Source organism: Staurois parvus, unplaced genomic scaffold, assembly GCF_062004578.1.
Source record: "Staurois parvus isolate SC_StPar_1 unplaced genomic scaffold, SC_StPar_1.0 ptg000059l, whole genome shotgun sequence".
In the NCBI taxonomy this organism is placed as follows: Eukaryota; Metazoa; Chordata; class Amphibia; order Anura; family Ranidae; genus Staurois; species Staurois parvus.
In genome coordinates this window covers 11,535,798-11,558,354 of record NW_028317855.1, presented here as the reverse complement: position 1 = coordinate 11,558,354, position 22,557 = coordinate 11,535,798, and the positions used below count along the sequence as shown (strand labels likewise).

Here is a 22,557-nt window from a genome sequence, read left to right as displayed (position 1 = left end):
TCTGGATGATTCAGAGGAGGCATGGGAGAAAGTCATGTGGTCAGATGAGACCAAAGTAGAACTTTTTGGTCTAAACTTCACTCGTCGTGTTTGGAGGAAAAAGGTTGAGTTGCATCCCAAGAACACCATCCCTACTGTGAAGCATGGGGGTGGTAACATGCTTTGGGGGTGCTTTTCTGCGAAGGGGACAGGACGACTGCACTGTATTAAGGAGAGGATGAATGGGGCCATTTATTGTAAGATTTTGAACAACAACCTCCTTTCCTCAGTCAGAGCATTGAAGATAGGTCATGGCTGGGTCTTCCAACATGACAACGACTCAAAGCACACAGCCAGGATAACAAGGAGTGGCTCCATAAGAAGCATATCAAGGTTCTGGAGTGGCCTAGCCAGTCTCCAGACCTAAATCCAATAGAACATCTTTGGAGGGAGCTGAAACTCCGTGTTTCTCAGCGACAGCCCCGAAACCGGGCCAAATTCAATGTTGTAGTGTGTGCAAACCTGGTCAAGAACTACAGAAAACGTTTGACCTCTGTAATTGCACACAAAGGCATCTGTACCAAATATTAACACTGATTTTCTTAAGTGTTCAAATACTTATGTTCAGCAGTGCAAGACAAATACATTCTTTAAAAATCATACAATGTGATTTCCTGAATCTTTTTTTTAAATTCTCTCTCAGAGTGGGAATGCACCTACAATGTGAATTTCAGACCCCTCCATGATTTCTAAGTGGGAGAACTTGCAAAATGGCAGGGTGTTCAAATAATTCTGTTCCTCACTGTATATGTATGTAATTACAACTAGTATAAATACCTGAACCTGTTTATCATTCTCTGTAAATCTGGCTACACGCTGTTAAAATTAACAGATTCCTTCATCCACTAAAATGCAGCTGCTGATGAGAGAAAATATTTCCAGCATGTCCCTTTGACAGAATTCGATCAAATGATTGAAATATATCTGGCCCCTTAAACGGCTGAAATTTGATCAGTGTATGGCCAGCTTTACCCTGGTAGAGGGAGGTGCAGCACTAGGCAATGAGGTCTTGCTGCATATACAAGTGTGTAGTGTTATATTCTCCAGTTAAGCAAGACTTTAATTGAACTGTACCTCACACAAACTGGGATAAGTCATGCAGTAACAATATGTGCTGCTTGCAAATAAAGTGTATTTAAACCTAGTAACAAAAATATAGTATGTTGCAGTTTGCCTGTTTTGACGATACATTTTTTATTTCTTCTGGTTCCTGATGAAAAGGACGAAATTCGCTCAGTTGATGGCCCCTTTCACCACCCACTTTCCTGACATCCATCAGTTGAAAAATCAAAGTAGATGGATGGAAAATCCAACCGCATACAGCCACTCTTCAGATATTCTGACAGCTGCTGGTGCCAAGTGTCAAAATACAATAGCCAAAGTAGTAGATTCCTCCATCCTCACTGTATGCCTGTTAGATGCTTTTGTTCAGCCTGCAGGCCAACTGTGTATAGACAGCATTAGAGGTGGTTGCTGAATTAGTTTTCTTTTTAAAACTTTATTTCTGACTTAGCAGTTATTTTCTGCCAAGATTGCAATTTTAAATTCAGTTTTAAATGTATTTATAGTTCATTATAAGCACGCCTCAGACATGCAAAACAAACACACACGAAAATTATTATTTGATCCCCTGCAGATTTTGTATGTTTTGTCACTTACAAAGAAATGATGGGTCTATAATGTTTGTCATAGGAGTATTAAAATGATAGAGACAGAATATCAACCAAGAATTCAGAAAAAAAAAAACACATGATACAAATGTTATTTTACTCACTGAACTGCAACTCAATTTAGAAGTATTTGATCCCCAAGCATGTTTCTTCCTCCAAACATGGAGAGTAGAGTTATTGTCAAAGAGCTCAATTTTTGTCTCATCTGACCACAGCACTTTCTCCCAATCCTTCTCTGAATCATTTAGATGTCCACTGGCAAACTTCAGATGGGCCTGTACATGTGCCTTCTTGCGGGTGCTGAAAGATTTCAATCCATGGTGGCGTACTGTGTTACCAATGGTTTGTTTGGTGACTGTGGTCCAAACCGTCTTGAGATCATTCACAAGCTCCACCAGTGTAGTTCTGGGATGATCCCTCACTTTTCTCATAATCATTCTTACCCCATGAGGCGAAATCTTGCATGGACCAAGGGCGATTGATGGTTATTTTGTATTTCTTCCATTTGCAAATAATCTTTCCAACAGTTGTCTTCTTCTCACCAAGCTTCTTGCTAATGGCCTTGTAGCCTATTCCAGCCTTATGCAGGTCTGCAATCTTGTTGCTGACGTACTATGACAACCCTTCGGCCATTTGTCCATAATGATGGTGAGGTTTGAATGGAAGAAAGATTCTGCAGACAGGTGTCTTTAATAGACATAATGAGTTGTCGTTAGGAGCACCATCTTAAATTGACAGGACTAACCTGTGTGCCACATGAGCACATAGCCAGTCTGTGGGAGCCAGAATTATTGTTGGTTGTTGGGAGATCAAATACCTATATTGCTCACTGAATTGCAACTTAATTTATAACATTTGTATCGTGTATTTTTCTGGATTTTTGGTTGATATTTGTCTATCTTTTAAAATGCACCAATGATTAAAATTATACACCCTTCATTTCTTTGTAAATGGGCAAACGTACAAAGTCTGCAGGGAATGAAATATATATATATATATATATATATATATATATATATATATAAATAATATTATCATACTTTGCTTACCCAAAAATGTTCAGGGTAGTCTTTAAGATTCCTTAAGCCTTGCATAACTGTTTTCCGATCTTCTTCCCATTTTCTCTTACAAAACACTATCTCTAAGAAGTACCACATCCAGCCGATTACTGGCACGTAGGACAACTCTTTCTTGGCTAGGACTTTTGAGCTCTACCAAACAGTAAAAGTAAAAGCAATTAGGAGAAACGTACATTTCTATGCACAACAGAAATCAATAACTTAGGCTGGTCCAGACACAACTTCAATTACTGAATCCTATCAGCACATAATGTGTACTGTACTGTACACTACTACATCAAAAAAGTGTTATATTCCCTCAAGTACTTCAGTATAAAATATACACCCTTTTATATCAGACCATGGACAAAATAAAAAAAGATATATATCCCACAGCATGTCCTTGGCAATAATACTGCCTTTTTTGTAAGACACCATAACATACTATAAGTTTTATTACTTGTTGATTCTGCCAGTAGAGGTGTCGATTTTCTGTAACAGGATTACAACACAGTTCAACCGCAGTAAAATAACTGCAGAATTGTCAACATTAGTCATGTAGTTTTAGATGGGCTAGTAGGCAAGAAACAATTCAGGGTGAGCATGGATGCTGGTATATCAAAACTGCTGTTCATGTTCAGAAATGGTACATTTGTCCCGATGACCACAGACTTAGTTCTGAAAAGCTACAAACGAACACCTACAATGTTCAAGAGCACTTAAAGCAGAGTTCCACCCAAAAGTGGAAGCTCCGCTTATGTGCCTCTTCCCTCCCTCCGCTGCCACATTTGGCATCTTTTGAGGGGGAGCGGGTACCTGGTTTTGACAGGTACCTGCTCCCTCTTTGCACGCCCTTGCAGCCCTCTGGGAAACTCAGCAGGTCCTAGAGGACTGCGGCCCATTCACAGTGCACAGTGCGCTTCACACATGCGCAATAGGAGACCAGCTGTGAAGCCGCAAGGCTTCACTGCTGGTTTCCCTTAGTCAAGATGGGAACACCAGCACCCGACAGCTGACTGAAGAATCGGCTCAAGGTGAGGACACCACTGGATCCCTGCACAGGTAAGTGCCCTAATATTAAAAGTCAGCAGCTACAATATTAATGGAACCCATGCACGTCTGCAAAAAAGCAGTGCACCTTGTGCTATGTGGGAACACGTGTTCCCAAACCACACTTGGTCTGAACAAGCACTAAAATGTAGTTTGTGAGGCAGAATTTAGCGATCAGTAGGTTGTGACACAGAGTTGCCTGTGTACTGGCAGTATAAAGTGGTAGGATCAGTTAATGAACAGCATGGTAGTGGCAGTCAATGAGAAGAAGCATGGAATTCCTGCTGAAGAAGCTTCTCTCCATCAGCCACTTACCACAACACTGGAGATGAAAGATTGCAGGACTGCTATCTCTGCTCTTCCGCCTTCAGCTGCCAGACCAGCCATATTAGCCACCTGTACGAGGAGGGAAGGAGGTGGCCACACCCCCAGTTCCACCCACTACCTCTAGCTGGAAAGCACTACAGACAGGCCCTGGTCTCCACTGACCTGCAATTCCCTATAAGCTGTGAAGGCAAGTTAGGGGAGACAAAGGACCCTGAGCAGGCTCCAGATGTGCTACTTTTTTACGCAAACATAGAAGATTGACAGTAGCGTGGTCTGCCCCAATTTTTGCCCCCCCAAATTTTTTTCATTTTTACAATTTTTTTTGTTAACGGTTTTGTTAAGAGTATAGATCTCTTTTTATTCGAAGCATGTTTGAATCCATTTAGCAATGACTGACTCACTACCTCTGCTGGAAGTCTATTGCAAGTGTCAAATACCTTTTTAGTAAAAATACTTTTTAGGATTAGTTCTGAACTTTCCTCCTGGTAGTTTGAAGTCATATCCCCGTGTTCTGGATCTTGGCTTCCTAATGAAAATCCTGCCCTCCTGAACCTTTTTCACCCCTTTAATGTATTTAAAGGTTTCAATCATGTCTCTCTTTTCCCTTCATTCCTCCAGACTGTACATATGAAGTTCCTGAAGTCTTTCTTGGTATATTTTATCCCTCAGACCGTTCTATCTTATTAATATCTTTTTGTAAGTGAGGTCTCCAGAGCTGGACAAAGTATTCTAAAACCAGCCATACATGGATCACAATTTTGTCCGGTTCAGCAGGGACTAGCCAAATTTCGATTCATGTATGGGCACCCTGTTTGCACAAAAATCGCTCTACCAAATAACTTCTGTACAACTGCCCCATTGGATAAATGCTGCTCAATCACACACACAATAGCTCAGTGGGAGTGATTTCCCTATCCATCTTGAATGGGTGGATAGGGGAATCAGGTCAGTTTTTCCATTCAACCTATCGGCTGAATGAAAAAAAAGAAGAAATCTAATCCATCTATTGTCAGCTTAAATGGGATCCAACAAAAGAACTGGTGACCCATCTAGTCATGCATCTTAGAAATTCTATTTGCTTTTCCCAGTGCCTGGTCACACTGTTTGCTCATTCTGCAATCATCTGAAATAAGTATCCCCAAATCTTTTTCCTCTGTTGTGCTGGCCAACACTGTACCCCTAATACTTTACAGTAAATTAATTATTTTTCCTAAGTGCACCGTTTTACATTTAGAAGCATTAAACTGCAGCTTCCACTGCTTTGACCAATCTTTCACCAACGCAAATCATGTTCCATGTTACAGACACCTCCAGGGAAATCAAACCTATTGTATACTTTTCTGTCATCAGCAAAGACATACCTTACCCAAAAACCCTTTAGTTATGTTATTTACATTTACAGAGGTTAAAGAGAACATGACCTAGTACAGAAGACTTGTGGTATACCACTTATGACTGGTCTCTGTGCTGAATGAACCCCATTTATAACCACATTCTGGTATCTATCCTTTAACCAACTGCAAATCCACTGAACCACCCTAGATGGTACAACTTTTTATTTGATCATTGTGTGGAACGGTATCAAATGCTTTGCTGAAATCAAGATAGGCTATGTCCACAGCACCACCCTGGTCCAAAAGATTAGTGATATTCTGCTTTGGGTCTAGCAAGTTGGATGTTTTTTAAGTGATCGGTGGTCCCTTTTTACAGTGGTTCCAATAACTTAACAATAGATCTGGCCACTGGACTGTAGTTGCCTGCTTCTAATCTGCTGCCCTTCTTGTAGATAGGTACAATATTAGCTTTCTGCCAGTTATGGGGAACTTCTCCTGCTACATAAGATTGATTAAAAAAAATGTTAATGGTCCAGCAACTATACCATAATGTTGTCTTAGAATTCTAAGATAAATACCATTTGGGCCCATTGCTTTATTATGCTTTACCTGTGCCAATTCCTCTGCTACCTCTGTGTCCACAAATTCTGCAAATGAACCATCCTTACTAGAATCAACATGATCCCCCAACTTGTTGCTGTTAGTACAATTTATTTCTGAGAAGACTGAACAGAAGTATTTGTTTAAAAGGTTTGCTACATCCAGGTCTCTTTTAAGATACAGTAAGTATTGTTTCCAGTTTTCATTTTAGTGATCCTATTGTATGTTTTTCCTTCTATCACTGATGTACCTAAAAGGTTTTGTCTCCTTTCTTAATAGATGTAGCCATTTCCGCCTCTATCTGTGCTTTGGCAGCTTTGATGTGTTTGGCCTCCTTTTGCAAGTAAGTGATGCAGAGTTCAGAGGTCAGTAGGGAGAGAATAGAGTGCAGTAGTAAGTGACCCTCTGTCTCACAGTACAAATAGCCCTCCTCTGCACTGATTATTTCTGTTCTCCTGCCTGGACTCTTTACAGTATCAGGGTACTGAAGCTCCAGCTCTTTTCCCCCGTCTCCTATTCCCTGGTCCAGTAATCAGGGTTAAATTACAGTTAATCATAGCCCTACCTATTGGACTAGGACATAGGAGAAGGAGGAAAAGAGAAAAAGCTGCAGTACCTAGAATATTGTAAAAAGTATAGGGAGGAGGAGAAGAGAGGTAAGCCAATCCCCCTTTCGTGTCTCTGCTGCACTTGTCATAGACAGCTGCAGCAAAAACACTATTTATGCCAACATGAGTGGAGTGGGGGGGCAGGGCTATTATTGGCTGTGATTGGCCTACCATTCACAGCCGTGAATCATAGTGTCACTCCTACTCAACGCAAACAGTGTTTCTGCTGCAGCTGCCTGTGACAAGTACAGCTACAGAGGAGACACAGAAGTGGAAATGGAACAGCATTTTTCCACATTTGTTGTACAATGTAAGAGGGCACAGTGAGTCCCACATCCCTTGGGGCCCATGTGCATCGCACACATTGCACAAATGGATGATATGCCACTGATAGAGATGTTAAAATGGCATCATACGTGGAAATCATATGGTGTCGAAGGCCCTCATCCTGCTCAATGTTCCATTTTGCCATAGATGGCTTCTTTCATATCTCTTGCAAAGCAGTTGTCTCTCTATATCCAAAAATGTGCACATCACTGTCATTGAAAGAATGTCCCTTTTCTTTAAGTGGAATTCCAGCTTGCCAGCTAGCCTTAAAACTGTCCCCTCCCTTCTCCTAACCCCTATGCTAACTAACCTGTGTAAGAAAGTTGTATATACTTACCTATTTTCAGGCCACTCCAGTCCAGTCACATGATCTGGCTCCCCTCTATCACCCAGCATAGCTGCAGGGCAGAGGCGGGAGTGGTTGCAACGGATGCACCTTTGAAGCCAATGTCAGAGTGCTCTCTCTTCTCCTCTACTGGCTGACACAGGAGTTCATGGGACCGGATAGGGTTTAAAATAGGCAATTATATACACCTTTCTTCAACAGGTTAGTTAGCATAGGTGTTAGGAGGGGGGTGGAAACAGTTTTAAGGCTAGTTAGGTATATGCCGGAATTCCATTTTATGGTGTAAGAAAATGGCCAAATCTTGATCTGTAGATTTTGCCCTCCTACATTAGACCATTCATTTATTGAGAGGTTTCTTTGCCTCCCAAGTGGTGCAGTGGTTTTGCATAGAGCAGCCTGGATCCTCCTCTTCTCGGGTCCCCTGCAGACTCTCCTGTCTCTTTCTTTTTGTCAGGTGCCCCCACAGCATGCAGCTTACTATGGGAGCACCCGCTGCTCTGTGTGTTCATTCATACATGAAGCCACAGTTTGGCCCAGCCCCCTCTCTTTCCTCATTGGTTGACTGGCTGTGAGTGACAGCAGCAGGAGCCCATGGCTCCTTCTTGCTGTCTCAGCCACTGAGGAAGAAGAGACCTTGGGCAGCAGAGGCTGTCATTCACATCCCTGGAACATGATGAGGCTCAGGTAAGTATTGAAGGGGCTGGGGGCACTGCTGCACACGTTTTTTACTTTCATTTATTTTAAGGTGTATCTACCACCTTTGTGGAAATAAATGCTGGGGTATTTTCCTGACACTCATTAAAACAGAAGAAGTAGCTTGGATTAGTTAGGAAACATCCTCAACATTTCATTGCAAGTCCATAAGAACGTGACAAATGAATATAACATAACCTGGAAAAATGCAAACCTTCACAGACAATCTAATGCTTACGTATGCAGTATATGAATCTAAAAAACTACTAGTGCTAGGCAGTAATTTTAATAACATGCAGCTTTAGTCAAAGCATTTTTTTTTAAGTTTTGAATGGGAAGGATTAGACCCTCTGTCAAGTTTGTAATGCTGTCTGTGTCCCCATTGGTTAGAGATTCACCTGTTTGTGACTGTTGTCACCAAGACATAAAGTGAGTGAAAACTGAAATTTTAGAGCTGTCCTCATAACGAAAGGTACGGGGAAATCTCCCACTGGGGACACCTGTTTTGGAGATGACAACTCATTTGTGAGATTTCCCAACTTTCTGTTGTGTCTCTGGTACAGGAAGTGTAATTCTTCCAATGGTTCAGAAAACAAGAGGTGTTCTCTGGTGCACAGACTAGGAGGTTTAATAACAATGCTATCTGAAAAGCAGTGAAGCAAAGTGTAAAGGACCGTATTAGAATTCGAGCAGGATTAATTGTTAATTTTTGTATTCTCAAACAAATATAACAAAATGCTTTGTATTGTATGATTAATACACCCAAAGAGAGCAAATAAACATTTATTGTTAAGGTTTACATACAAATTCTACAAAAGGAAATGTGCTGCAAAGACTCAAAGAAACGCATTAGATAAAAACCCCATGGAAGCATTTCAATATCATAACAATAAGGATGACATTAGCTCATTATTTTGATGCCATTAAATGGAAACGTATGCTTGTTGTAGTAGCCACAAACAAACTTTTATAAAATGTGCTTGGCTTCCATCCACGGAAGATAATGTAGTTAAATGATTCTGGATGGATGTTACTTTACAAACATTAATGCACCAATTTCCAAATATGTACCTATCTAAGTTCATGGAGAAAGGTTACAATGAAAAAGCGGTATTAAAGAAAAAACATTTTGTTACCTATAGCAACAGAACTCAGAAGGCTGTGGGACTCAGTGATAGCTTTCTCTCTATCCTCAATACATTCATGTTACATTTTGTTACAAATAAATGCAGCATATTTTCCCTTTCTCTGTTATTTCTTTGTGTGCCTCTAGCAGGATTATTTAAACTAGAAAAGCTACAATTTCTGGGGAAATTGTGTGAAGTGTTCTTGCCTCCACCAGTAGTCTACAACTGGAGTGGGCGGAGTAACTGGGTGGAGTGGCTTGAGTAACTGTTGTGTGGTTGGAGTGGCTGGAGTAAAATGGCTGGCATGAGTTGCAAACAAATGGTCATATTGTGAAAACTATCAGGACTATGGCTTAGCCGTGGCTTGGACGTGGTTTTTAGTGGCAGCAGGGATAGCTGAACGTTTTGATATACAATTTGTGTAGGTGGGCTTGAAAATGAGGGAGTGATGGCAGTTTAGAAATCATGTCCTAATTTTTCATCTCACACTCTAGCTTTTGTCAGCTCCCACTCTAGTTTTGAACATTGCGCCATTCATTCCTATGGGACCAATTTCACCACAAAAACGGCGATATTTCATCAACTATTCGGCGAAACGTTCCACAAAGTAATAGCACACCAATCGGGAACAATCCGCACGTTTCGGTATATTACTGTCTATGTAGTGTAAAAACAGTAGGAGGAGTTAGGGTGGTAAATTTGGCTATAATAATAAGAATATATGTGTGAGATAACAGTAAGTGGTCTTGCCATGCAAGAACACTTAATTAAGTGTTCTTGTATGGCAAGACCACTTACTGTTATCTCACATATATATTCTTATTAAGTGTTCTTGCAAGAACACTTATTGTTATCTCACAAATATATTCTTATTATTATAGCTAAATTTACCACGCTAACTCTGCCCACAGTTTTTACACTACAAGTAACAAGACAAGTAATATATCAAAACGTGCGGATTGTTCCCAATTGGATTGCTATTACTTTGTGGAACGTTTCTCTGAATGGTTCACGAAATATCGCGGTTTTTGTGGTGAAATTTTCCCATAGGAATGAATGGAGCAACTTCAGTGGGAGCTGACAAAGCTAGAGTGTGAAAGGAAAAATCAGGACATGATTTCTAAACTGCCATCACTCTGTCATTTTCAAGCCCACATACACATATCTTATATCAAATCGTTCAGCTAACCCTGCTGCCACTAAAAATGTACACGGCTAAGGCATAGTCCTGATAGTTTTCACAATATGACCATTTGTTTGCAACTCACGCCGCCCATTGACATTCATTGAAACTCCACTCTAGACACCTGAAATTTGAAGGGCAATTTCTAAACTACGACTGTGCCTTCATTTTCAATATTTTAGAGACATACTATGCATCAAAATGTAGGTCTGGGTCTTGTGAGTCTCACAATATAAAGCTCTTCGGTGTAGGATTTATAGTTTTAAAACTACAACTGTTTGAAGATGGCAACCGCCAGTGAAGTGAGCAAGTTGGAGCAGTTTGTTTTTAACCGCTCCTCTGCCCTTGCTGTAGAGTGAGTTGCTATAGGAACCCAGGTGTGTGAGCAGGCAGCAGAGTGACAAAAGCTACTCCACCCAGTTACTCCGCCCACTCCAGGTGTAGACTACTGGTGGAGGCAAGAACACTTCACACAATTTCCCCAGAAATTGTAGATTTTCTAGTTAAGGTAATTTTTGTACCAGTGCCAAGCTGCATGCAGACATCACATACAGTTGCAAGAAAAAGTATGTGAACCCCTTGGGATTACGTGGAGTTTTGCATGACTTGGGCATAAAATATGCTCTGAACGTCATCTAAGTCACAACAATAGAAGAACACAGTCTGCTGAACATAATACTACACAAACATTAGATGTTGCCATGGTTTAATTGCACATAACATGTAAACATTCACAGTGCAGGGAGGAAAAAGTATGTGAGGCCCTAGCTTAATGACTTCTCCCAGAGCTAATTGGAGCCAGGAGTGAGCCAACCTTGACTCCAATCAGTGTGATGATATTGGATGTGTTGCTGACAGCTGTCCTTCCCTTAAAAAACACACACCTGTTTTGGGTTTACTGGTTTCAAGAAGCACTGTCTGATGTGAACCATGCCTCGCAGAAAAGAGCTCTCAGAAGACCTACGATCAAGAATTGTTGACTTGCTTGAAGCTGGAAAGGGTTACAAAAGTATCTCCAAAAGCCTTGATGTTCATGTGTCCACGGTAAGTCAGACTGTCTACAAATGGAGAAAGTTTAGCACTGTTGCTACTCTCCCTAGGCGTGGTCGTCCTGTAAAAATGACTGCAAGAGCACAGCGCAGAATGCTGCATGAGGTAAAGAAGAATCCCAGAGTGTCAGCTAAAGACCTACAGAAATCTCTGGCACATGCTAACATTTTTGTTGACACATCTACAATAAGGAAAACATTAAACAAGAATGGAGTACATGGGAGGACACCACGGAGGAAGCCATTGCTGTCCAAAAAGAATATTGCAGCATGTTTGAAGTTTGCAAAAGAGCACCTGGATGTTCCACAGCACTACTGGCAAAATATACTGTGGACAGATGAAACCAAGATTGAGTTGTTTGGGAAGAGCACACAACACTATGTGTGGAGAAAAAAAGGCACAGCACACCAACATCAAAACCTCATCCCCACTGTGAAACATGGCGGAGGGAGCATCATGGTTTGGGGCTGCTTTGCTGCCTCAGGGCCTGGACGGGTTGTTGTCATTGATGGGAAAATGAATTCCAGAGTTTATCAAGACATTTTGCAGGAAAACGTACGACCATCTGTCCGCCAACTGAAGCTCCGCAGAGGATGGGTGATGCAACAGGACAATGACCCAAAGCATACAAGTAATTCAACAAAACAATGGCTGCAACAGCACAGAATACACCTTCTGGAGTGGCCCAGTCAGAGTCCTGACCTCAACCCCATTGAAATGCTGTGGCATGACCTTAAGAGAGCGATTCACACCAGACATCCCAAGAATATTGCTACACTGAAACAGTTTTGTGAAGAGGAGTGGTCCAAAATGACTCCAGATCGTTGTGCAGGTCTGATCTGCAACTACAGGAAACGTTTGGTTGAGGTTATTGCTGCCAAAGGAGGGTCAACCAGTTATTAAGTCCAAAGGTTCACATACTTTTTCCTCCCTGCACTGTGAATGTTTACATGTTATGTGCAGTTAAACCATGGCAACATCTAATGTTTGTGTAGTATTATGTTCAGCAGACTGTGTTCTTCTATTGTCGTGACTTAGATGACGTTCAGAGCACATTTTATGCCCAATTCATGCAAAACTCCACGTAATCCCAAGGGGTTCACATACTTTTTCTTGCAACTGTAAAAGCTAACAGATACAAACCTGCTGTACGGATTTACCCACACAGCCAAGTATGCCAGATGCTCAGGGATAGGTGCATGGTCCTGGACACAGAGCCAGTGGATAGGATGTGTGGTAGAGTCTGTGCAGCCGATTCATATTCATTCATTTTTTATAGGCTGCCTGCATGCAGCTCAGCACTAGTGCAAAAAGCAAACAAATGACTTTTGCATATTGCATAGGGCTGTGTGGCTATATGAATGGGCCCTTGATCTGCATTTTGCCAATAATTAAAGGGTTGATTGTTTAGCAAGTAAGCCAAGTATCTAATACTTTATCCTCTGGCCCTTTTAGGTGCCAGGGGCTACAGAAACTCCTCAAATAACGCACTCCTCTTTCCTTTTGTACAACAGCACTTGGGCCTGGCCACAGCCTGCTCAGACACTGAGCACTATGTTATGATAGGCAGGGGGAAGTGTAATGTGTCCTCTCATACCTAGAATTACTGGGAGTTGTAGGTCTTTTGTAAGAAAATGTTTCACAATAAAACTGCATTTTATCATTTTTCAAAAATAGCAGCCCTTTATCATTTTTCAAAAATAGCTGCCCAATGGCTCAACAAGACTCAAAGGTTTTTCAGCAATAAATATGAGCTCATATTATGTACAAGGGCCCTATAAGTAGTTTCACCTACCTTCTTGTGATGATCGTCCAATAAAAGCACTTCAATGACAGTGGCAGCGACAAACCTAAGACCAGGATTATGTAAATTACATTTCAATTCCAAGAACCCCATTCTGAAGAGAAATATACAACTTACCGGTATTACCTTGCTCTAATAATCACATGTATGTACATAGGCACGTACATTTTTATGAGTCAAATTAACATTTTCATGGAGTCATAGCAACATTCAAAATGGCCACCCTTCATTGTTTTACACCTACATTAGATACCCCTCTGATATGTTTCTGTGAATTTCTGCATGGATGCATGCAATCATTTAGATTACAAAGCCGATTACTAATTGTTTAATTTTTTGCAAAGGGTGAATGTTAGAGGTGAAGGTTCATGCACAATGGCAAACCAAGCACTTGCTGCATGCATCGCAGTGTGCCCAACATATTTACACTCACCAACGACTTGAACATCAGAGGCTCAAATGATAATGCAACTAAGCATCCACTTAGCAGAAGGAGATACAAAGAACAGCACAACTTGAAACTTGATAAAATAAAAGCACAAACAATATACTATGTCCCACACCACTCCATTTCAATCTTGGGTAGAATATCGGATATTAAACATTTTATGTGTGGAAATAATAAATGTGGAAACATTTTTTTCATGAACAGTCTAAAAGCATTTCAAGAGCCTTCTAAATCCACACAGAACCACAAAAAATATTAAAGCCATCACGACAGAGTTGATGGCAGAATTGGCAGGCTGTGGGAGAGTGAAACATTTGAAATAGAGCCTATATAGAGTAAAGTTTTACTCATACTAATGTTTTTAGCAATATCATCCCACAGCCTAAGTATATCTATTTTTTCCTTATGTTTTAACATTTGGTTTTCTTCCAAAGAAGTTGCCCCAAGAATATGGGTTGTATATTTAAGGAAACAAAAGTTTGGATGAAAATATATATGCCATGCTGTTGAAGTTCACACTGTGCAGGCACAATTAGAAGACTAATTTATTTAGCAGATACTCACCCCCAGAACTCCAAATCTTTCACAGAAATTCCAGCCACACAGAAAGTCGATTTCAAAGTTGTGATTAAGAACTACTATTGCATTTTCTTTGCCGTATTTGGGGTAGCTTTCAAGGTCAGTGTACAGAGTACAATCCGTGCCTGACCACCACTCCAACAACATCACCAATTCTGAAAAACAAACAATTATCAGAACATACTCAAAATAATCTCCCATATACAGTATATTTAAAGCAGCAAATAAATGTGTTTATTGCAAATTACCCTTTTTGTCCACTGTGTAAAGCATCTATACATTTGAGAATATTGTGCATGTCAAAATTACCTATAGATTCTGTATCTTATATTCTGTATGAAATGTTAAAGCTGACCTCCAGGCAGATATGAAGACACAAATAAATACAGATCTACATTTATGAACATTTTTAATGCAAGAAGTGGAAGTTCCTGAGTTTGCAGTCCCTGTACAGAAGAACTCAGACTGGGGGAAGGAATGCAGCACAAGAAGCCAGTCAGTTGTGCAGAAGTGCATGCTTAAAGGAGGAGAAAGGAGAATGACAGAAAGATGAGTTCATCAGTCTACTATTTCTACTTTTACTGGCTAGTCCCATAGTGGGGTATGACATGTGGCATTATACCGCAGAGCACTGGAAAGCACCACGTCACCACACTGCAAGTTAAAAGTTAACTGCTCACACTAAAACAAAGCATTTAGGGTGTGGACAGTGTGAATGAGCCCTTATTGTTACATAACTGAAGCAGAGAAAGATAAGGTCTCCTTCCCTGCTAAGACAGGACTGTGTGGTGTGTAAGAGCTGTGTACTCTCAGAACTGGATGGACAGAAGTACAAATTCTTTGTCAGGTAAAGCATCTACCTAATATGTATTTCATTTGTGTACTTATTGGTTTGCCTGGGGTTCATCGGCATTAAAAGAAGCAACTGTACATAATTTAGGCATGTTTTGTGGTCTTTACTTAAAGCAGTATTAAACCCAAAACCAAAGATGTGGTGGATGCATTAGTTTTCTTTTTTTTAATTTTTCCCTCTGTTTTCACCTGATGATCTGGCCAGTAACACATCTCCTGTATTAGGGTGCCCAGATGAATGAGCACCGTGGGAGCCTTTGGGCAGCAGCATTGTCAATCTGGGGGGAGGGGAGTGCTAGATGGACTAGCAGATTGAACAAATTAAAGCCAAACTCCAGCTTACACTGTAGTTACAGCAACAGTTTTTTTTTCCCTTTGGAATAAAGGTTTTACATAAATAAAGCTGATCGCTGTAAGCACCCCTATCAGTGGTAAATGTTTTTTCTCAACTGCAGCTGGCCCTCGCAGGCTCTATGACTGAGAACTGCATGTTCAATTAACTGGAGGGGGCAGAAGTGGCTGGCTAAGGCTCTAAGAGGCACACAGAGGCTGAGCCAGCTGCCCCGCAGATATCTGGGTAAATCCCAACATTACTGTCAGGATCCTTGCAGAGGCTGGACCGGCTCTGTGACATCAGTCCACAGACGGCTTTGCCTGCTGCTGATTGATTCTGGGTCACATGAGTGGTCATACTTCTCATTTAAAGTAGAACTATAGGCAAAACCCTTTTTTTTGTTTTCTATTTTGGATACAGTAAAGAAGATTTTGGGAGATTTACCTTCACTTATCGTCCCATAGCAAAAACAGGAAGTGAGAAAATCTGTGGAAATTCCTTGGAGACCAGGTCACCAGAACTAGTGTCCCCATTGGAAAATTTCCCCTGTATTACTTTTCTGGGGACAACCCAACATTTGGTGATTCTTTTATGTTCACTTTCAATGGTAATGGTAAACAGGACACAAAGAGGGTGAATCTCCCAGGGGTATAGGCTGCAATAAAAACTGACAGGTGTTCTAATCCATCTCCACACTGTCCAAAACTAAAAAAAAAGTTCTGCCTTTATTTTAAATGTACAGAATTCAACTAGCAATTCAAAAGGTACAGAACAGATTTCAGAATGTTTTCTATGAAATGCTTAAGCCATAATACACACTTGAACAAGTAATTATAGGCTCCACAAGTCCCAAATGGGATGACGAATAGTTACACCAGCTCATTTTCCCATGGGCCATATAAATCTTTGGTTCTTAAGCTGTCACCAGAGAAGACCAGACAAATTTCCTGTCAGTAAAAGAACAAAATGTTGCAAAGGAAAGGCGCACTAACAGAATATACAAAATACTCCAACCAGCTGGCTTAAAAAGTAAAACTAAAGTAATGAGCAGTTGTCAGATAGCTAGCTCATCTCAGTCTTGGGGTTAAACTACCTAAGCAAACATGAATTGACCATTGTCCATTATGTCTGAATCAGTTCTTGGTTGTTCACAGAATGGGAAAATTGGGAATATGACATCATGTAAGATACTGAAAAAGTTCCTGACTGGACGTAAAATGTAAGGGTGGTACCCGTTTGTGACATTATCACACTTGTTTGATGGACTGACAGTGGTTTGTTGCAGCAGAGATTTGGGCCTCACAACGATACTATACTATCTTTATGTGCTCAATTATGCTGATTCCTACATTTTACATGTGAGTGCTTTGAGTATAAGCTTATATTCAATAAATTACGGCAATGAACCCCTCTTTTCTCTTCGAGATTTACTTACTGTATCTATAAGACGGGAAACTTTTAAGTAACCACTGCAATCCATCTTGGTAGAAGCACTGACCCAGTCGAGAAAACAGTTTCTGTGTTCAATTATTAGGCTTTGATAGACCTCCTTTATTTAAAGGGTCCTGGCAGCAAAGTAGATTGTATGTACTTTGTGGTGAAGGTTTTACACAGTTTTCACCTCTGTTGTGAAACCAACGGTTTGAAGGTCACATATGTTTGGGCATTTACATAGCTGAAAAAAGACAAAAGTCAATCTAGTTCAACCATTAAAAAAAAAAAAAGTTATAATCCTATACCCACAGTTGATCCAGAAGAAGGCAAAACAAATCAGCAAAGCATGATCCAATTTGCTCCTGCAGGGGAAAAAATTCCTTCCTGATCCCCCGAGAGGCAATCGGATATTGCCTGGATCAACTTTACCTATAAATGTTAGTATCCAGTTATATTCTGTGTATCTAGGAAATAATCTAGGCCTTTTTTAAAGCAATCCACTGAGCTGGCCAGAACCAACTCTTGAGGGAATCTATTCCACATTTTCACAGCTATCACTGTGAAGAAACCTTTACGTGTTTGGAGATTACATTTCTTTTCCTCCAGATGTAAAGAGTGCCCCCTTGTCCTCTGTGATGACCTCAGGGTGAATATCTCTACACCGAGTTCACTATATGAACCACTGATGTATTTATACATGTTGATCATATCCCCCCTTAATCTCCTCTTCTCAAGAGAGAATAAATTCAGTTCCTCTAATACTTCCTCATAGCTGAGCTCCTCCATGCCTCTTATCAGTTTGGTTGTCCTTCTCTGTACTTTCTCCAGTTCCCCAATGTTATTTTTGTGAATTGGTGCCAAAACTGAACTGCATATTCCAGATGAGGTATTACTAATGATTTGTATTGGGGTAATATGATATCTCTCTCTCTCTGGAGTCTATACCTCTTTTAATACAAGAGAGGATTTTGCTCGCTTTAGAAACCGCAGCTTGCATTGCATGCCATTATTAAGCTTGTGATCTACCAGAACTCCCAGAACCTTCTCCACCATTGATTCCCCCAGTTGTACTCCCCCTAGTATGTATGATGCATGCATATTCTTGGCCCCCAAGTGCATAATCTTACCTTTATCAACATTAAACCTCATTTGCCACATAGTTGCCCAATTAAACAGTGCATTGAGGTCGACTTGTAAGTTGAAGACCTCCTGTAAGGACGTTATTCCACTGCACAGCTTGGTGTCATTTGCAAAAACTTAAATGGTATTTTTAATCCCAGACCCTATATTGTTTATATATAAAAAACAAGGGTCCCAACACCGAACCTTGGGGTACACCACTGACAACCCTAGACCATTCAGAGTATGAATCATTAACAACTACTCTATGAATAAGATCTTTTAGCCAGTTTTCTATCCATTTACGTACAGATTTTTTTCAAGCCCGTAGACTTTACCTTACACATTAGCCATGTGTGGGGTACTGTGTCAAATGCTTTTGCAAAATCCAAGTATACCACGTCCACCGCCACCCCTCTGTCCAAGGTTTTGCTCACCTCCTCATAAAAAGAAATCAGATTTGTTTGACAACTACTGTCTTTCATGAATCCATGCTGTCTGTTGCTTAAAATATTTTTTTCCAGCAAGAACTCATCTATGTGGTCTTTTATTAAACTCTCCAGTATCTTTCCAACTATAGAAGTTAAATTAACAGGTCTAGAATTACTTGGTAAAGATTTTGACCCCATTTTAAATACTAGCACCACATTGGTCTTACGCCTATCCAGTGGTACTATGCCAGTCATTAAACAGTCCCTAAAAATTAGAAACAATGGCTTTGAAATGACAGAGCTCAATTCTTTAAGGACCCATGGGTGTATGCCATCCAGTCCAGGTGCTTTATTCACCTTTATTCTGTCTAAATATTTTTGGATCATATCAATTGTGAGCCATTGGATTATGTGGATTATCTGGAGCTGTGTCAATACCATGCTTATTATGGACAAGAGCTCACCCATGCTCCTCGGTATACACAGAGCTGAAGAAGGTATTTAATAAATTTGCCTTCTCTTTGTCCCCAGTCACCCACTCTAGATTAGTTTGTAAAGGGCCTACATGCTCGGATCTGACCTTTTTTCTATTACTATATTTGAAGAATTTTTGGGGGTTGGTCCTGTTATCTTTTGCAATCTGTCGTTCATTTTCAATTTTTGCGGCCTTTATTTCCTTTTTGCATATTCTGTTATATTCTTTGTAGGTTTAAGCGATGATAGCGTTCCTTCATTTTTATATTTAATACAAGCTCTTTTCTTATTATCTATAGCTTTTTTAACTTTGGCCGTAAGCCACATAGGTTTGATTTTTAGCCTTTGAAACTTGTTGCCCATGGGAATATATTTTTCAGTGTGTTCACATAGTCTTTTTGAAGAACTCCCATTTCTGTGTTGTGTTCATTGATGCCAATATTCCCTCCCAGCCTAAGTCTTGAAAAGCAGCGCTCAGCTTGGAAAATTAGCTCTCTTAAAATTGAGCGTTTTTATTTTTCCCATATGTGCTCGCTGTTTACAGCTTACAATAAATGAAATCATGTTATGGTCACTGCTACCCAGGTGTTCTGTACCATAAAATTGTCCTGTATTAGGTTTGTACATGTTTGCCCTTTAACTATTCCTGCAGTACCTTTACTCCAGTCAATTTCCGGGTAGTTAAAATCCCCCATTATTATCACTGTCCTAGCCCTTTCAATCTATGCAAGGAGCTGAGTCTCATTAACACTGGGAGGCCTATAACAAACTCCAATGATTACCTTTGTAGTACGCACCCCCATGTGCAGTTCCACCCATAATACTTCAGACTCATCACACTCTCCATCAACTAGGTATTTAAAGAAACACTATCATTTGTTACAAAGTGAGTGATTTTCATAGGTTTAAGTTCACAGTGAGCACTATGATGTGCTTCTCCCTCTTCTGAGCTACTCTGGATATACAAGATGAGATGATGAATCTAATCCATCCATGTTCATTAATTGGGTTTGTGAAGGAATGGCGGAACCCTCTTCATCATTTATGAGCATGTATAAACCTTGTTTATTAGGAGGTCTAAAAGCTGAGGTGAGTAATATAGGTGCATAGGTGTTTTTGGTGAAGGTTGCCCTTGTGGATTCACCACACAGTAATTTAGGATTGGAATTTCACTTTTCTGTGAAGCTGGGTTTATATGGCTTTGGGACTGTCTAGACCAAAAGACATTCAATATCATAACAATTGTTTGTATTTTTTTGTATTTTTCATATTGAAGGTGTTTAGTAGAATTTTATTCTAATTTATTAACACCGCTCTACTTTCTTTGTTATTTTATTAGTGTGAAACACTTTTTTAGTGCTGGCTAGCTATGATTGATATACTTGGTACTATTAGGATAGACAATTGCACACACAATTTTTTTGTATTTATTTATAGAATGGCTTATATGGAGGTTCTTTTTTTTCTATTAGTTGGAATAGATGGACTTGTGTCTTTTCAACCTGACTAACTACAGCAGGTAACTATCATCTACGGGAACATTTAAAAGAGAAGTCCTTTTTTTTGTTTTTCCTAAATTATACTTGCCTAGGTGGATGCAGCATCCACCTAGGCAAGTATAGGGGGTAATCTTTCCCCCTGCCGGATCGAAGTGAAAACTGTCAGTCACAGCGTTCCATGTTAGTTATGGTCATGTGCAACGCTGTATATACACTAGAAATGTCATAGTACATCTTGGGAGTGAGCAAGAGGGTACATACATTCCTACATATAGTAGGTTTACAGAAAACGAACATAACCACTTTGCAGCAAAAAAAGTGGAAATTTAGAAGAAGCTGAGAACAGAAGAAGATAAGATAAGACAACATTTTTTGTTTTTATTGTTCTTTCTATGGAGAAGAAGGATTTCGATGTTTAGGTAAGAGGGTTTACATTATTGTGAATTTTTGTATTTTGATAGTGAAAATAAAAAAATTTGATTTTTTCTTAATAATTTTCCCCCTCTTGTGTCCATGTGTTGGATTGATTAGCCGTGACAAGCCTTGTGTGGTTTATTATACTGCTATGTCCCTGGGGTGCTTTCCTAGGGGCTGTTCTTTCATGTTTATGGTTAAAGGTCTTAACCCCCACACCTTTTTTCTAGGTGAGCAGGCAGTTGACTATATTCTATACATGTTTTCATAGTAACAAAGTTTTTATTTAATTTTTACTGGAATAGAAGGTACTTTTCTGAGTTAAGGATACATTCTTGAACACAGTTTAGTTTTTTTAAACTATAGTTTAATGTCGCTTCAAAGGCAATAAAGCCAGGCAACTCGATTTTTCAGAAAGAGGTCAGCAACAGCAGTACCTTTCTAATGACAGTTGTACTTTAACCGCTTCTCCACCGCCATATAGCAGATATACTGCTATAGGGCGGCAGGCGTGTGCAAAATCACGTAAATATACGTGATTTCGCATTTTCGGGTAGGGGGCACGTGCGAGCAGCCATTCGCGGCCACGGCTGTCAATCACCGGGTCCCGGTCAGTGATTACCTGTCGGCACCCAGTGATTACCGAGGATCTCCGACGGGGAGGAGGGCTGCTTTGTTTACTAACAGTCCTCCTCCCTGTCGGCTACAGTGAAGCTCCAACACACCGCCCCCCAGTAAAACACTCCCAGCACACAGTTAACCCTTTGATTGTCCCTAATGTTAAGTGCTATTAGTATAGTGTCAGTGCTTTTTTTTAGCACTGATCACTGTATTGGTGTCACTGGGGATGTCAGTGACACCAAGTCAGTTTCCCCCAGTGTCAGAATGTCTACCGCAGTCCCGATATAAGTCACTGATCACCGCCAGCCATTAGTCGTAAAAAAAAAAATTCTATACTGCCATTTATAAACACTATGACTTTCACGTAAAGCAATTAATTTACACGTATTGGGATTTTTTTTTTAGCAAAATGTAGACATTTTGGCCTACGTTTATGATGAAATTTGATTTAAAACATTTTTTTACTGGACATGTTTAATAGCAAAAAGTCAAAATTATTGTTTTTTTTCTCAAAATTGTCGTTTTTTTTTTTATAGCGGAAAAAATAAAAAACACAGGATCACCACCGAAAGAAAACTCAATTCGAGGGAAAAAAGGACGTTAATTTAATTTGGGTGCAGCATTGTCAGTTAAAATAACGCAGCGCCATAAATGCAAAAAATGGCCTGGTCAGGAAGGGGGATAAATCCTCAGGAGGACAAGTGGTTAACCATTAATGCTGTAATTGTTTAAATAACCTAATAATTTAATGGAGTAGCATTCTTTTGTTATTTATATTGTTCATTTGATCATGCGATATTCTTGTCTATATGGTACAACTAGAACATTTTGTACTAAAACATTGGACAGTGAATTTATCAGTCTTTAGGTTCCATAATTTTCATGCAGCAGAAGCCCACCCATGGTGTTGTGATTGAAAAGAAATGTGTCTCCCCTACTACTAAAGGTCAAATATTTAGCTTCCTGCAGAGAAACAACTGTGATTTCTAGAAAATCAAAGCAGTACAGTAGTATGAATCTCACAACCACATGGACACCTTGTCAGCCAGCTCTCTAAATTGCCCTAAAAAAAAAAACGCTAAAATAAATAACTGAAATATATTTTACCAGAGTTGAATTGACAACAGTTTTTTTCA

General features: G+C 40.0%; 1 protein-coding gene across 2 annotated transcripts in view; it reads right to left on the bottom strand.

Annotated features, from left to right (window-relative positions):
• AGPAT4 (1-acylglycerol-3-phosphate O-acyltransferase 4) overlaps nucleotides 1-22,557 on the bottom strand; it is a 128,876-nt gene that overhangs the window by 57,612 nt on the left and 48,707 nt on the right. For both annotated transcript variants that reach the window (XM_089668606.1, XM_089668607.1), the window contains 2 exons: nucleotides 14,229-14,398; nucleotides 2,759-2,920 (listed from right to left, as the gene is read on the bottom strand). In XM_089668606.1, coding sequence (XP_089524732.1) covers nucleotides 2,759-2,920; nucleotides 14,229-14,398 — 332 coding nt within the window. The remainder of the gene's footprint in view (nucleotides 1-2,758; nucleotides 2,921-14,228; nucleotides 14,399-22,557) is intronic.